This window comes from Mus pahari, chromosome 4, assembly GCF_900095145.1.
Source record: "Mus pahari chromosome 4, PAHARI_EIJ_v1.1, whole genome shotgun sequence".
Taxonomy (NCBI): domain Eukaryota; kingdom Metazoa; phylum Chordata; class Mammalia; order Rodentia; family Muridae; genus Mus; species Mus pahari.
This window is the reverse complement of record NC_034593.1, coordinates 93,572,179-93,588,340: the sequence shown is the minus strand read 5'-3', so window position 1 is coordinate 93,588,340 and position 16,162 is coordinate 93,572,179. Positions and strand designations below refer to the sequence as shown.

At 41.6% G+C, this 16,162-nt stretch overlaps 1 protein-coding gene across 2 annotated transcripts; it reads right to left on the bottom strand.

Moving 5' to 3' along the window:
- Positions 1-3,089: 3,089 nt before the first annotated feature.
- On the bottom strand, positions 3,090-8,911 carry Bcl2l15 (BCL2 like 15). 2 transcript variants are annotated; one of them, XM_021196855.1, is made up of 4 exons: positions 8,533-8,911; positions 7,991-8,112; positions 4,825-5,049; positions 3,090-3,208 (listed from the first exon to the last, which is right to left on the bottom strand). In XM_021196855.1, exons 1-4 carry the CDS (start codon positions 8,666-8,668, stop codon positions 3,191-3,193), a joined length of 501 nt encoding a protein of 166 aa, XP_021052514.1. In that variant the 5' UTR covers positions 8,669-8,911; the 3' UTR covers positions 3,090-3,190. The 2 variants fall into 2 exon arrangements, with proteins under 2 accessions (XP_021052514.1, XP_021052513.1); XM_021196854.1 differs by having other exon boundaries at positions 3,191-3,208; positions 4,825-5,031; positions 7,970-8,112; positions 8,533-8,668.
- Between the last annotated feature and the right edge of the window lie 7,251 nt (positions 8,912-16,162).

Below are 16,162 nucleotides of genomic sequence, written 5' to 3'. Positions count from 1 at the left end.
CCCACCCCCAACCCCCATCCCCTGCTGTTAGGCTACAGGTGTTAATCACCTAAGCCAGCAGCTCTTAACTTTCAGAAAGAGCAAGAAAGTTTTTAGGACCTTTTAGAAGTTATCGGCAGCATTCAGTATAGTTTGAGAGCTAAAATGTCCGGGGACCATCAGTCTTTAAAGCCTCAACTGAGTCGACTCTGTGTCTCATCTCAACCCACTCCAGGCCAGGAGGCTCCTCAGAATATCAATAAGCCCCACTGGCCTTAGGGCCTTTTGTCAGACAGCCAAGTCAGTGGCCCTGTTACCTCTTGGTTCAAGGGAATTCTCTTTTTTATGTCCTTGAAGTAGACCAGTAGAGGATAGGGGAAGATTTACAGGGAAAGCCAAAAAGCCTCTGGTGGGTGGGTGGGGGCTAGATTTTCTCTTTGTTTTTAATAATAATATTCTTTCCCCCAGTAGTGAGAAGCACCCTTTCTCTGTTGATCTTACTGCATAACAACTGTGTGTAGTGGTGCACTTTTCTTTTTTCCCTTCTGAGAGCCTGGGTAAGATCAGATCTGCTTTCTAGACTAAGATATCTGGTATGGGCCCTCGTTGTTTCAGTTAAAGTAACTGCCTTAGCCCCACCCCACCCCCCACCCATCCCCGTGTACCTTATTTCATTCTTCATCTCGTGACAGTCAGGATAAACACTTGCAGGCGGTCATCAGGCAAGAAGGTGACAGGATGGATGGCAGTGGGTTTCTCAAAAAGCACTCAGGGTGGTCCAGGAGTAGGGACAGGTGACAGGTGGGTCACACAGGCATTACATAGCCAGCATTCTGGTGTTCCTCAGAGGAGGTCCTCAATGGCATGGGGTATGTGAGTATAAGATCTTGACTGAGAGGTAACTTTTTTCATTAGACTAGCGGTAACAGCCACAGCTCTTAGATGGGTGGGCTACCTACCCTGTAGCTACAGGGTCCAATCATTTCAGCAGGTTGCCACAAGGTATTTCCATGACCCCAAAGTTTGGATCAAAACTCCTTTTGTATGTCTTTTGTTTAATGGACAGATGAAAATGTTTTGAGACATCTGGAAGCTCTAGGCCTGGAGCTGAAGTCAGAACTGTTTTTAAAGCCTCAAATATGTTCTGTTTAGTCTCAGTCAGATGAGAGGTTCAGTGTCCTGCTTTGTGCTGGTGTATAGAGGCCTTACTATTCTATAGACTCTGGTGTCTAGAGGCAGCAATGTCTAGCTGCTCCCAGGAACCCTGAAACCTGCCTCTTAAGTCTTTGGAGTTGGAATCTGAAGGATAGCAGTAATCCTACTGTGAAGCAGTCGCCCTCCCTCAGCCAAGATAGGTAGTCTCTGATGTACAAATTGGGCTTTTTAGCCAATATTTCATAGCCCAGAGTCTATAAGTCTTGCAGCAGTCCCTCAGAGGTCCTTATAATATATGTTCCTGGAAAACCTCTGATGGAATGGCAGGTGGTCAACATTCAGTATCTGATCAAAAGTTTAAAACTTAAAACTGGAAAAATTTTAAATCATCAGGGCAACCTGTTCCATGTAAGTTGTCCATTGCAACCTCTGAGTCTGTCCTTTTAAAAGCAAAGATGGGTTCCCTCTACCAGTGGGAGACTGAAGAATGCATTGTTCAGATCCAATACAGTATACAGTTATTTCTCTGGAAGAATTAGACTCATGAGAGCCATAGGTCCCAGGTTTCCTCACAAGCAGGAGAGGGGTGTTCAAGGGTGACAAGCAAGGCACTAAGTATTCCTGGGTGACCAGGAGGGCACTAGGTGTTCCAGGGTGACCAGCAGGGCACTAGGATGCCTGTCTCTAAGCCAGGTGATGAGGGTAACAATTTCCCTTTCTGTTTAATCTAGACTTGGGTAACTAAACTGATTAATTGAACAATTGTAGGAACTTTTTGGAGCCAGTGGTTAATAAAGGAAAACAGAACTGACAGAAACACATAGGAAGACACACAGTAAAAACAACCAGGGGTGGTCTCCGTCCATTCATAGACCCTGCACACGGGATCAGCGGCCATGTCTAACTTCTCCATGCGTCTAAAAGTAAGGTGGCTTAACCAGATTTACCTCAGAAGTAACCGACAGCAGACTTTCTAAGTTGTTTCCTTTTGAGGTAAAGGGATCAAACCCCTTTGGAGTGCTATGCTAGGCAATGATTCTTCAGAGAGTCCTGGAACTCACATTGCACACCTCCTAGAAGCTCCGTGACTACTCTGCTCTTCCTCCTGCTCCAAGGGGATCTGAGACTCCTGGGGTCTCCTGGGGATCTCAGTAGGACTTCCAGAAATGTGAGGTATCCACCAGAGCCAAAAGGGACTGATCGAACATGGGCTTAAGCCAATAGAAAGTCTTTATCAGTGGGTCAGTGCCTACACTGGGTGTTTGGGATCCCGGTGTAGCAGAGTCTTTCTCAAGGTGAGATTTTAAGCACAAAAACAAACAAACAAACAAAAAACATATTCTGGGTTGACATACTTCTGTAAACAAGCTAGAAGTGGAACTTCAATCATGGAGTCAGTTGTACTAAGGTCTTCACACCTTCTTACAGTGTGACATTAGCCAGGCTGGGATGAACAAATGGCCCTGCATGTAGACCCGTGTCTCCATGCCCTGTCAGTAAGACACAGCAGCTGCTTCCTCTCTCTTTGATCTTTCTAGTGGGAAGGTAAATAAGTAAACTTCTAGTTTTGCCTTAAACTTCCTAGAATGGATGAATAAATTCTGCTCAGGAGAAAGAAACGTGAAACCTAGGGTAGATCTGCAGTGTCCTTTACTTGAAGGAACAAGATTTTTAAACGAAAAACTCCTGACATCCTTTTGATTCCAAAATTACTAGCAGATAAAATTCTTACCAAAAGACAGATCTAAACCCGAAGAAAAAGTTTCTGATGTGCTGTTTCCTTCCAAATATCTCCAGTAAAGATCTGATCTGGTGCTTGAAATTTTACTAGTAAGAAATTACTTTGTCAAGTGGTCTTTGTTTCAATAAACTCTTATTAAAACTCACATGAGAAAGTATAATCTGGTAGGCTTGTAGAAGCTGCTTCCAGAGTCAATGGTCAGTAAAAACTAAACTGGGTGAACTGAGAAAAGCATGTTTAATTGTCAGAAATCAATGGCCCACCCAATCTGTCAGAGGAGGTGATGTTCAGTCTGGGTTAGGATAACCCTCTTCTTCAGCTCTCCAGGTTATCCTAGGAAGAACAGTGAGAATCCTGATCAAAAGGATGGTCCTTAGGAACTGTCTGAGAATTCAGAGAATTATCTGAAGGGGCTGCCATATCTCTTACTACAAGTTTTATTGATCCCAGAAATAGAAAGGAGCACCCTGAGGTAGTGAAAACATTACAAATGATTAAGATACAGGCTTTGTATTTACTTTCTTTTCTTTATTTTTATTTTTTATTTATTTATTTATTTATTTATTTATTTATTTTGTTTTTTCGAGACAGGGTTTCTCTGTGTAGCCCTGGCTGTCCTGGAACTCAGTTTGTAGACCAGGCTGGGCTCGAACTCAGAAATCCACCTGCCTCTGCCTCCCAAGTGCTGGGATTAAAGGTGTGAGCCACCACGCCTGGCTTTTCTTTCTTTTTAAAGATTTATTTATTTATTTAATGTATGTGAGTACACTGTAGTTGTGCAGGTGGTTGTGAGCCTTCATGTGGTTGTTAGGAAATGAATTGTTTTAGGAACTCTGCTCTCTCAGTCCCTTGCTTGCTCCATCCCAAAGATTTATTTATTATTATACATAGCTGACTTCAGAAGCACCAGAAGAGGGCATCAGATCTCATTATGGATGGTTGTGAGCCACCATGTGGTTGCTGGGATTTGAACTCAGGACCTTTGGAAGAGCAGTCAGTGCTCTTACCCTCTGAGCCATCTCGCCAGCCCTAGTGTTTACTTTCTAATGAGAACAAGAAAGTATGTGAATTTTGGTGGGTGGAAAAGTATAGAGATCTTAGAAGAGCTGGGGGAAGAAAAACCAGAATTTGAAATCAGAATATAATGTATAAAAAAATCTACTTTCAAAAAGGAAAAGAAAAAAAGAAGAAGAAGAAAAAAATCTACTTTCAATAAAAAAACTAAATATTTATAAAAGATAAAGGTGCTGTGTAGTGATGGTGCACGCCTTTAATCCCAGCATTTGGGAGGCAGAGACAGGTGAATTTCTGAGTTCAAGGCCAGCCTGGTCTACAGAGTGAGTTCCAGGACAGCCAAGGATACACAGAGAAACCCTGTCTCAAACAAAACAAAAAACCAGAAAAGACAGACAGAGAGAGAGAGAGAGAGAGAGAGAGAGAGAGAGAGAGAGAGAGAGAGAGAATGAGATTGAGGATGTCAAGGAATAAAGATTCAGAAATCCACCAGGNCAAGGCCAGCCTGGTCTACAGAGTGAGTTCCAGGACAGCCAAGGATACACAGAGAAACCCTGTCTCAAACAAAACAAAAAACCAGAAAAGACAGAGAGAGAGAGAGAGAGAGAGAGAGAGAGAGAGAGAGAGAGAGAGAGAGAGAGATTGAGATTAAAGATGTCAAGGAATAAAGATTCAGAAATCCACCAGGAAGCAGATAAAGTCAGGCTGAGACTAGAACAGTACCACAACACACTTATCGCTGATGATGTAGATATGGTAGAGATTATTTCATGGCCAGCAGTCAACACTTCAGGCAGCCATCTAATCCTCACAGGCTGAGCTTCTATTTCCCTTTGCCATGGCAATTTACCAAACCTTCATAATTAAGAGCCCCACTTATTAAAGCCAGAAGAGCACAAATGCCTAGCAAAGCATGGGACTTAACAGATGCTTACCCATCCTCCCTGGCTCTGGATAAACTCGCGGATGGCTGTGTTCCCGTTGATCATACCCGTCATGCAGGTGGCCACCTGCCTTGCCATTTTCGGAGCCTTACGGACCACATATTCAAGAAGTTTTACTGATACTGCCAAAAAGGCTCGTTCAAAAGCTAAGGTAGGATCCTGAGTACACCAGGTTCTGCTGAGAGACTGTACTGTGTCCTTGAGTATAGTTTCTGTCTGAGGAGGGAGACAGGCTCTGTTAGTTATGACTCAAACAGTACCAGAGGCTGCAAGTCTCAGACGTGCTCAGAGGTGGCAAATGGACCACTGGAAGCATGGGGTGATATTAGAGGCAGATGGACAAATCTCATCTTAATATTCTGTTATTTTGATATTAGAAAAACATTAAATCACCTACAGAGTTCATACTTTCAGATATTATTGGGTAGGATGAACTACTTATTTTGAAAGAAAGCTATTAAGCACATGACAGTGAGCAAGTCAGACTATGAAGGGTTTATTTCCATGATTAGGAAATGCATAGCAAAGTCTAATGTTAAATAACAATAAACATCTTCTTTTTCCCCTCTCAAATAAACTGGTACAAAAGCTGTTAGATGGGGTCAAGGTGGATCTTTGAGGCAGAAAGGGGCCCAGTCCTGACAGAGCAGAAGGTTAAGTCCTAAAACTTATTTAATGTGTGTGTGTCTGTGTGTGTGTGTGTGTGTGTCTGTGCGTGCGTACACAAGCCATAGTGCATATGTGTTAGTCAGAGGACAACTTACAGGAGGTAATTCTTTCCTTCCACATGTGTATCCTGAGGACTGAACTCAAGGTCACAGCAGTCAGCAGCTTTACCCGGAGTCTACTCACTGTCCCTATAGTTTTTAAGTATTAAAACTGAAAGAAACCACAATTCCCTGGAGAATAACTGGTTCCCAGCTAGTGTAAGACTTTCTGCTAGAAAGTGAACAAATTTGAAACATGACAAAGAGACATAGTTCTTTCAACAAGATAGGACAAACTCAAGTTTGTTCAGGGATATTAAAGATTTCCCATAATCTTCAAATGTCAAGGCCATAAAATATAAGAAAAGACTAAGGGACCAATACAGACCAAAGGAGACTGGGAAACCTAACTAAATGCCACCCATGAAACTGGCCTAGGTATTTTTGGCTTTGGGTATAATATAAATTATATTGTTGGGACAAGTGACAAAAAATTGAGTGAACAGTAAGGATTCAATACTACTGTGTCACTGTTCAATTTCTTACTGGAAGGAAATATAAAAGCATTGCAGAGTAAGGAACTGTCCTGTTAACTACTCTCAAATGTCTGGGGAACTTCTCTATACCGTATTTCTAACTTGAGTTTGAAATTGTTTCAAATGTCTACCCCCTCCCCAGCCAGGGTTGTTGGTTTGTTATCGTGTTGGGTTTTTGTTGTTGTTGTTGTTGTTGTTGTCCAAAATATAGAAGAAAAAAGTAGACCCAACTCTCAGCCACTTCTGGCAGCCTCAAGGCCAGTAGTTAGAAGTGAGCATCTGTCTGAATGTGAGGCAGACACACCCGCTAAACTGTCCACGGGAAGGATAGAGCCTGCTTGTGAAGTAAGTCTGGGCTCAAAACCTAGCTTCAACATTTTTTTTTGTTAAGATTTATTTATTTATTGTATGTGAGTACACTGTAGTTGTCTTCAGACACTCCAGAAGAGGGTGTCAGATCTCATTACAGATGGTTGTGAGCCACCATGTGGTTGCTTGGGATTTGAACTCAAGACCTTCAGAAGAACAGTCAGCTCTTAACTGCTGAGCCGTCTCTCCAGTCCTATCTTCAACATTTATAGAGTATGTTTCTTACTTGTTTCCTTATGACTTTATTTCTTTTATGTTCTTAAGTGGTATGGAATCAGGAAGTGCACACTGCAGTCCTACTGTGTATAAGGCACAATTCAAAATCAGTGAATAATGCGGGGAAGGGAGCAGGCTTGATATTTGTGCATGGTCTCACATGCTGATTCAGAGATTCTAGGAGTAGCAGTTTCTATAATGATTTATACACACGTATAATGATTAAACAATGAAATGTGATAATGGGAAGTAATAAGTACTTGCTGCTGTTGATATAATCAGCAACATCTGCTGGAACACAGTTTTACAATCTTCATGGCTAATACAAAGTCCAAGTACTACTGCCAGTAATCCGAGTTCTGATGAGAAGTCAGCAGGCTCCTTTAAGAGGTTAACTCTAATTGTATCAGATTTCTAAACTATGCAATATTTTTGAATCTTACTGCTGGACCCTGGGATAAGGGGAAGAGCCCACTCCCAACAAAATTAAGCACTAAAAATATGAATAATAGGCCAGGTGTGGTGGCGCACGCCTTTAATCCCAGCACTCAGGAGGCAGAGGCAGGCAGATTTCTGAGTTCGAGGCCAGCCTGGTCTACAGAGTGAGTTCCAGGACAGCCAGGGCTATACAGAGAAACCCTGTCTCAAAAAAACAAAAAAAAGGCTGGTGAGATAGATGGCTCAGTGGGTAAGAGCACCCAACTGCTCTTCCGAAGGTTCTGAGTTCAAATCCCAGCAACCACAAGGTGGCTCACAACCATCCATAATGATATCTGATGCCCTCTTCTGGAGTGTCTGAGGACAGCTACAGTGTACTTACATATAATAAATAAATAAATAAATCTTTAAAAAAATATATGAATGGAATAAAGATACTTACCACACTAGCCTGGTGACTGGAGTTCAATCTCTTAAATCTACACAAAGGTGGAAAGGAGAATTCCACAAAATTGTCCTCTGGCTTCCACAGACATGCAGTGGCACATGTGTCCCCCTCCCCACATCATACAATAATAGTAATAATTAATAATAACAAATATACATAAAAATTATTTTCAAGGAATAATTAACTATGAAGATGATCTATGCACATAAAGGGCAGCTCTGATAAAGCCTATGAGTTCCTTCTATAGTACTGGGTTTTATTAATGTCTGAAGAACTCACAATCACATTTCCCTCTATAGCTTCTTGAACAAACCTCCAAATCCTCATAGAATATTTCTATTTCTAGTATACAGAAATAGGGATGGAAGGAAGGAAGGAAGAAAGGAGGAAATTAAAGCTTGAACTAGAACAGAACAGCAAACATTAAAAAGCAAAAATCCGACCTGTCCTTGAATGGTTTTCCCAATGATATTATTGGCAGAAGCTTCCAGCTCTCCATTGAACTGGTCACCCAGCATTCGGAGGCGGCCAACAATGATAGCCACATCAAAAGAGTAATCCTCTCCTAGGACAGGGAAAACACGTTCACCATGCTTGAAGGAACGAAAAGTCTCCTGAATTACAGCAAAACAGAAATGTTCTTTACTCTTTCTTTCTTTCTTTCTTTCTTTCTTTCTTTCTTTCTTTCTTTCTTTCTTTCTTTCTTTCTTTCTTTCTTTTTCCCCCGAGAGAGAGGGTTTCTCTAGGTATCCCTTGCTGTCTACTCACTCAGTAGACCAGACTAGCCTCTGCTACTTTCGCAATTCTTTTAAACAGTTTTGGCATTATCTATTCTCAGTAGTAGCAGTCAGATAATCTTCTCTATTGGAAAGATCTTTTATTTCAAATGTTGCTAAAAGCCTAGGACTTGCTTGTTAAAGCTTGAGAGGACCTAGAGGACGCAGACCCTGATTCTATAATCACCACCTCAGACTAGGGGCCTTACCTGAGCATGGTTCATCTGCATCCGATAGGTTCCTGTTCTCAGCGTAGAGTGTTGGGGTCATGAAGTCTTTGAGTAGACTATTCACAATGCATTCTGTTTGCTCCTCAAAAGTCTGAGGGTTTTTCATTTTAGACATTCTCCACAAAGCTCAGCAGGAAGTTAGAGAACCTGGCGAACCAGTTGTGGCTGCCTACCTCTTACTGCTTCCTAATTGGGTATGTCCTAGAATAATTCCCACTAACTTTCCAAACGAAACTGCTCAAAGGGTACGACTTCTCTCCAGACAAAGACTTTGCAGTTCCTTATCTCAGAGCCACACCCTTGCCAGTATGTAAGAGTAATGAATAGCTCTTACAGATAAACAATCTATAGCTGAAATAGATTTCCTACATAACTGAAGAGGTAAGTTGAGCAATCGTAAAGAATTGAAGAAGGTTCTCTTGAGTAATGTAAGAAATACTTCCTGCTAGGTTCTGTAACATGTAATTTCAAGGGAGGTGAGAGGCCAGTGGTCAACTTCTGACTTGGGCATTCCTTTGGCACAATTAGACAAAGATTATTTACTGAGCATTTGTGTAGAAGACTATACTTGGCACGATAGACAACACAGAAAATGACACAGGCATGGTTCCTTGTGAAGCGTACACTTCAGCAGAAATGGCAGCTACTGACAAATCACAGAGCTTCTTGTGCTCTTGAGATACGGTGGATTAGGAGAGGACAAAAGCTAATAGGCTGGGAAAGCTGCCTTAGAGTAGTGACATCTGAGGTTAGGGATTTACTAGGCAAAACTAACATCCATGGCTACACAGAGAAACCCTGCTTCAAAAACACAGAAAATAAGATTTGAAAATATTTCTTTTTTTGCCCAGATTCCCATTCCTTCAAGCACAGTGGTGCCCTATTCTCAAATCTGGGTTTGGCTTCATTAATAAGGCAGCTTCCAGCTGGAGAGAAGGCTTTGTGGTCTGGGTCTCAGAGACATCATTCTAACCTACCAGCAAACCTAACACCCAAATTTCTCTTTTCCAGTAAAATAAACAGCTCCAATTGTAACAATAAGAAATTCAAGCATCAGCCGGGCGTGGTGGCACACGCCTTTAATCCCAGCACTTGGGAGGCAGAGGCAGGCGGATTTCCGAGTTCGAGGCCAGCCTGGTCTACAAAGTGAGCTCCAGGACAGCCAGGGCTATACAGAGAAACCCTGTTTCGAAAAGCCAAAAAAAAAAAAAAAGAAAAAGAAATTCAAGCATCAACAGTAGGTCAGTTATTCAGAATGGGATTTCTATCCTACAACATAATCAGAGGCAATATTCTATTTTCTGCCCATTTTAAACGAATGAATGAACAAACAAAAGAACAAATAGATAGATAGGTGCCATACTCACTCCAGTGAAGTCTGCCTGACAGGCCTAAAGGCTTGGGGGCAGTCCCGAGGCAGAGAGTTTCACAGAAATTCAGTCTCCTGGAACCTTGGCACGAGTGCTCTAAACCTGTCCCACAGATCCACAGTCGTCGGTGTATGGATCTGTGCGCTTTCTTTCAGTATTGTTTTATTATAGGTGCCTCCAAGAAATGACTTTACTAATACCTAAATCAGGTTGAACCCTACTGTCTGGCCTTCACCAATGTCCTAGCCGTCCTTGAGCTGACCCTGGGCTTGGAATTTCATAAGAACGTTATTCATCCAGACTAAATGCCCCAGTGTGACAGTCAGTAATCAGGCATCTCAATTTGCCAGATAGGAGCTAGTATTCTCAGGGCTAGTTCAAAATAGTAAACTTAGAATTCTCATTACAGACATGAATGGCAGCCTACATTGCATAATAGTAGAAAGAAGGTGGGCTGTGGTTTTAGGAGGAACTGAAGAATTGTATTATTCATGAAAGGGTTTGTAGAGTGGAATTCCCCCAGTGCATGTTTTTCACTAGGCCCAGAGGAATAGCATAATTAGGTATTTACTAAGGGACCCCTGGTCGTGGGTTTAACGATAGACTAGCATTGCATCAGACCTTTCACCTGGCTCCTGTGTTTAGCTGATCATAGATAGGGCTGTTCCTATCTCAGTTGTAATCACTGCCTGCTCCTGCCATCTTTTTTTGTTTGTTTGTTTGTTTTTGTTTTTGTTTTTTTTCGAGACAGGGTTTCTCTGTATAGCCCTGGCTGTCCTGGAACTCACTTTGTAGACCAGGCTGGCCTCGAACTCGGAAATCTGTCTGCCTCTGCCTCCTGAGTGCTGGGATTAAAGGCGTGCGCCACCAAGCTGGGCTTGTTGTAAACTTCTATTTCAATTTATGATTTGATTTTATGTATGCATTTTCTTTGTTTTGTGTAAAGAACCATTATGCATCCCGATGTACCTTGGTTGTTGTATCACCTAGCTTTCTTGTTTTTCTTCTGTATTATAAGTCTGATGCTCAATTTGAGAAATTACATTCAGATACAACACTCCCTTGTGTTCAAGTCTGTTTGTCACCTTTTTGCTAACTTGTGCCCACCTGTATGGGGACTCTGATTCTCTCTTGGAGTGAGGGGCCTAATGAGGTCAGTCCATGGCAGATAGGTAGATAGATAGATTTAAAAAACAAAACAAAACACAACAAAACACCCATTAGAATGGCCAAAATCCAGAATGGAGCACCACCTAATGCTGGAGAGGATGTAAAGTGACAGGAATTTTCATTTACTCCTGTGGGAGTGTGAAATAGTACAGACACTTTGAAAGAGTTTGTCAGTTTCTTTATTAAAAAAAAAAAAAGAAAGAAAGAAAGCTATAGTATTTGTATTGCCGTACAATACAGAAATTGCATTCCCTGGCTTTAATCTAAAATGAAAATTTATGTACAAACAAAAACTTGTTTGTGGATGTTTATGAAAGCTTTGCTTATTTTTGAGGTAGGTTCTCATGTAGCCTGGGCTGGCCTCTAAGATACTATGTAACCAACGATTACCTTACTCTTTTATCCTCCCTTCTCCACTTCCCCAAATGCCAGAATTGTGTCTACCACCATCTCTGGTTTATTGGTGGGAAGCCACCCAGAATTTCACACAGACTATGCAACTGAGTTATACTCCCAGCCATGTTGATGGAAGTTTCAGTAGAAGGATAAATCAGCCTCAATACATCCAGACAATGATATTTTTCAGCCTTAAAATGATGAGCAAATTAGTCACGAAAAGAAAGGAGGAATTTTAAGTAACTGGACTTTTCCTACATAACTGAAGAGTAAGTTCAGCTTTTGTCACAAGTGTTCCACTCTGGACCAGGGATGTTAACAATGCACCTGGTATTCTCAACATTCCACACTGGGTTAGGCCCTCCCACACCAATCATTAATCAAGAAAACAACTCACAGACGTGCCCACAGGCATCTGATGGAGGTGATTCCTCTGTTGAAGTTTCCTCATCCCAGATAACTCTAGTTTGTGTCAGGTTGACAAAAACTAGCCAGGACAGTCAGTTATCATGAAGTTATTTCCATACCTGTAACATCAGATAACCCCTCCTGGTTTCAGTATCTAAATCTGTGAGTCATGTTGGCTTTGATATGTGGAGAATGGATATGAAAGTTACCAGTACACTGTGGGTCCAATGTGTTTCCAACTAAGAAAAACTAACTCACTGAACTTTTTTCTTGTGTTAAGTGTATTAATAAATTAGAATACAAAGTTGACTAAAAGAACTTTGTTCTGATTCCTTTACTTAACAGAGAGAGGAAGTGGGGAGAGAAAGAGAAAGAGCAATAACACAAGCACACATATACCCTCAGGGGAAATTCTAGGACATAATTCCCTTTACAGTAAAGCCAGCCATTAAAAATGTGAGGATTCTATTGCATACATTTATGACACACTCCCAAAAAGGTACTAAGTACAAAACTGGGGTCTGGAGAGTAACTCAGTAGTTAAAAACACTTGTTGCTCTTGAGGGGGCTACACTTTCAGGTCCCACCACCCACTTGGTGGATTACAGTCCAGTTCTAGGTGATCTGACGCCCTCTTCTGGTTTCCACTGGCACCAAGCACACATGCATTGCACATATACAAACCCAAGCAGAACATTCATAGCCATTAAATAAAAATAAATCTGTCTTTAAAAGAAAAAAGTACAGAGCTGGGCGTGGTGGCACACGCCTTTAATCCCAGCACTCGGGAGGCAGAGGCAGGTGGATTTCTGAGTTCGAGGCCAGCCTGGTCTACAAAGTGAGTTCCAGGACAGCCAGGGCTACACAGAGAAACCCTGTCTCGAAAAACCAAAAAAAAAAAAATAAATAAATAAATAAATAAAATCTTAAAAAAAAAAAAAACTTAAAAAAGCTGGGCGTGGTGGCACACGCCTTTAATCCCAGCACTCGGGAGGCAGAGGCAGGTGGATTTCTGAGTTCGAGGCCAGCCTGGTCTACAAAGTGAGTTCCAGGACAGCCAGGGCTACACAGAGAAACCCTGTCTCGAAAAACCAAAAAAAAAAAAACAAACAAACAAAAAAGAAATGGCAGAATCAGCTGGGCAATGGTGGCACACGCCTTTAATCCTAGCACTTGGGAGGCAGAGGCAGGCGAGTTTCTGAGTTCGAGGCCAGCCTGGTCTACAAAGTGAGTTCCAGGACAGCCAGGGCTACACAGAGAAACCCTGTCTTGAAAAACCAAAAAAAAAAAAAAAAAAAAAAAAAAAAAAAAGGCAGAATCATTTTTTTGCTTTTGTTTTTTGGAGACATACTTTTTTGTGTGTAGCCCTTGCTGTTCTGGAACTCCCTATGCAGAGAGGTTGGCCTTGAACTCTTTAGTGCTGGGATAAAGGCATGTGCTACCACTGCTAGACTAGAATAGAAATTTTAAATCAGGTCTGTGTTTGGACAGATGGCTTAGCAGTTAGGAGTACTTTTTGCTCTTGTAGAGGACTCAGTGTCAGTCCCCAGCAGTGCTCACATGGCAGCTAACAAGCATCAATAACTCCAGCTTCAGAGGACTAACAGCCTCTGCTCCTCTGCTGACCTCCATGAGTCCTGTATAGACATGGAGCACAGCCATACAGAAAAGTTAATCTTTTTATTATTTTATGTATATGAGTATTTTGCCTGCATGTATGGCACACCATGTGCATGTCCAGTGCCTGAGGAGGCCAGAGGATGAGGATGCCAGATCTTCCGGAGCTGGAATTAATAAATCAATAAATCTTCCAAAATAAAAGTAGCAGAATAGAAATTTGAGGGGCCAGAGCAATGGCTCAGCAGTTAAGAGCATTGGCTGCTCTTCCAGAGGTCCTGGGTTTGATTCCCAGCACTGCATGGCCGCTTACAACTGTCTGTAACTCATATTTCAGGGGATCCAACACCCTCACACAGACATATATACAGTCAAAAAAAAAAAACCCTAAGTAAAAAAAAATTGAAATCAGGTTTATCTATAGAGATGACTCAGACAAGTGCCTGCTGCACAACCATGAAAGCCTGAGCCTGAATCCCTAGCACACATATAAATTGCTGGGCGTGGCATGTACCTGTCATTCCAGCACTGGAGAGGCAGAGACAAAGGTGATCATCACTGTGGCTTGCTGGCCAGTCGGTTTGGATGCATCTGTAAACTCTAGGTTCTGTGAGACTGGTTTAAAACAATAAGGTGGAGAACAATTGAGGTAGACATCTAATATTGACTACTGACCTACACTTTATGCACAAATATGCTTATGCACTTGCACACACAAACACACACACACTAATAAAAATTAAAGTCTGTCTTACCTCACACTCAAACTTTTCTCACAATAGTAAACCAACCAACTACCTCTCCACTTCACTGCTGATATACTTATGGGTAAATGCTATCTTTGGAATGTAATCTCAGCTTCTTCGGATTATCTTGCATAATTGATATTGTAAGACAACAGAAAGAGAGTAGGGCCTCTGCGATATTGTGGAATGCATTTTCATGCCTTTTTTACTCCTGATCCTTTAATGCAAACCATCCCTCCCTCAAGCCTGTTTCCCTTCATCCTTGCAGCCCTAATTTCATCCTCCCATTTCCCACAGGAAAACAAGGAGGCCTTAATGCTTCCACTGATACTTGTTTTTTCTTTTGTTTTATTTTGCCACTCTCTAACCGTAACAACTGACATCAGTCTCCTCAAAGTCTATGTCATTACAGTAGTGGTTCTTAATCTTCCTAACGCTGCAAACCTTTACTACAGTTCCTCATGTAGTGGTGACTCCAACCACAAAATTATTTCATTGCTTCTTCATCGCTCTAATTTTGCTACTGTTATGAGTCATAATGTAGATATCTGTGTTTTCCAATGGTCTTAGGTGACCCCTGTGAAAAGATCATTTGACTACCAAAGAGGTTGTGAGCCACAGGTTGAGAACCACTGCATTATAGCATCCTGGCTCAAAATCTATGTTCTTTCATCTCTAACACCAAGTATATATGGGTGAATCCTCAGGTGTAGTTTCTTTCAATATAGAAACCTCTAACTAAGAAAATAAGTCATAGTTCCTCTCTCCCACACACCTATCTGAGAAAAAAGTAATTAGAACCCACATCCAGACAGAGGAACAGAGAGATCTATTAACTATCACTGGTTCATAGCAATAAAATTATGGTCAATTAACACACAAATGTTTGCCTCTGTAATGCTTTTCAGAAATTCTTATTTACATGAGTTAAGTAATGCTTCCCCATCAACTAAAGCTAAAATTGGGCCATTGTTCTTAGAAGATAGTATCAGGTGCCCTCAGGATTTTTTTTTTTTGGTTTTTTTGAGACAGGGTTTCCCTGTATAGCCCTGGCTGTCCTAGAACTCACTTTGTAGACCAGGCTGGCCTCGAACTCAGAAATCCACCTGCCTCTGCCTCCCAAGTGCTGGGATTAAAGGTGTGCGCCACCACGCCCGGCTGCCCTCAGGGTTTTAAAAGATAAACAAGCAGCTATTAGTAATACATCATTAAGCCACATACTCACAGAAGCTAAACAGAGCTCCTAAGGTGAAGAATATTAGGAATAAGTTCATGCTAAACATGAACGTTGGTCATGATGCTATATACCAAGATCTTGTTTCCAAAAACCAAGATAAATAAATAATAAAAGTACATCTTCCAAAAGCAATTTCCAAGGGTAAGGAAGATGGCTCAGAGGTTAAGAACACTTTGTTCTTTGCAAAAATAGTTTGTTCGAAAAAAAAGATTCCAAGTCTTTTTCTCATAGTCATCTATTGGATGGANCACGGGGCCCCTAATGAAGAAGCTGGAGAGGGTACCCAAGGAGCTGGAGGGATCTGTAACCCTATAGGAGGAACAACAGTGTAACAGTGTGAACTAACCTGTACCCCCCAGAGCTGTGTCTCTAGTTACATATGTAGCAGAGGATGGCCTAGTCGGCCATCAATAGGAGAGGCCCTTGGTATTGTGAAGATCATATGCCCCAGTACAGGGGAATGCCAAGGCCAGGAAGCGGGAGTGGGTTGGTTGGGGAGCAGGGCAGGGGCAGGGTATAGGGGGCTTTGGGGATAACATTTGAAATGTAAATGAAGAAAATATCTAATAAAATAAAATACCTTTAAAAAACGATGACACGTACCAACTTCCACAAATGCCAGGCATATTTAATAAATATTACAACCACTAAAATGATCAGAGAAA

Coding starts and splice junctions, on each gene's coding strand:
- Bcl2l15 (XM_021196854.1), bottom strand. CDS start 8,668: ATGTCTAAAATGAAAAACCCTCAGACTTTTGAGGAGCAAACAGAATGC. Junction 8,113..8,532: donor TGCAGATGAACCATGCTCAG/GTAAGGCCCCTA, acceptor TCCCTGTCCTAG/GAGAGGATTACTCTTTTGAT. Junction 5,032..7,969: donor TCGGATTTTTGCTTTTTAAT/GTTTGCTGTTCT, acceptor ACTATACTCAAG/GACACAGTACAGTCTCTCAG.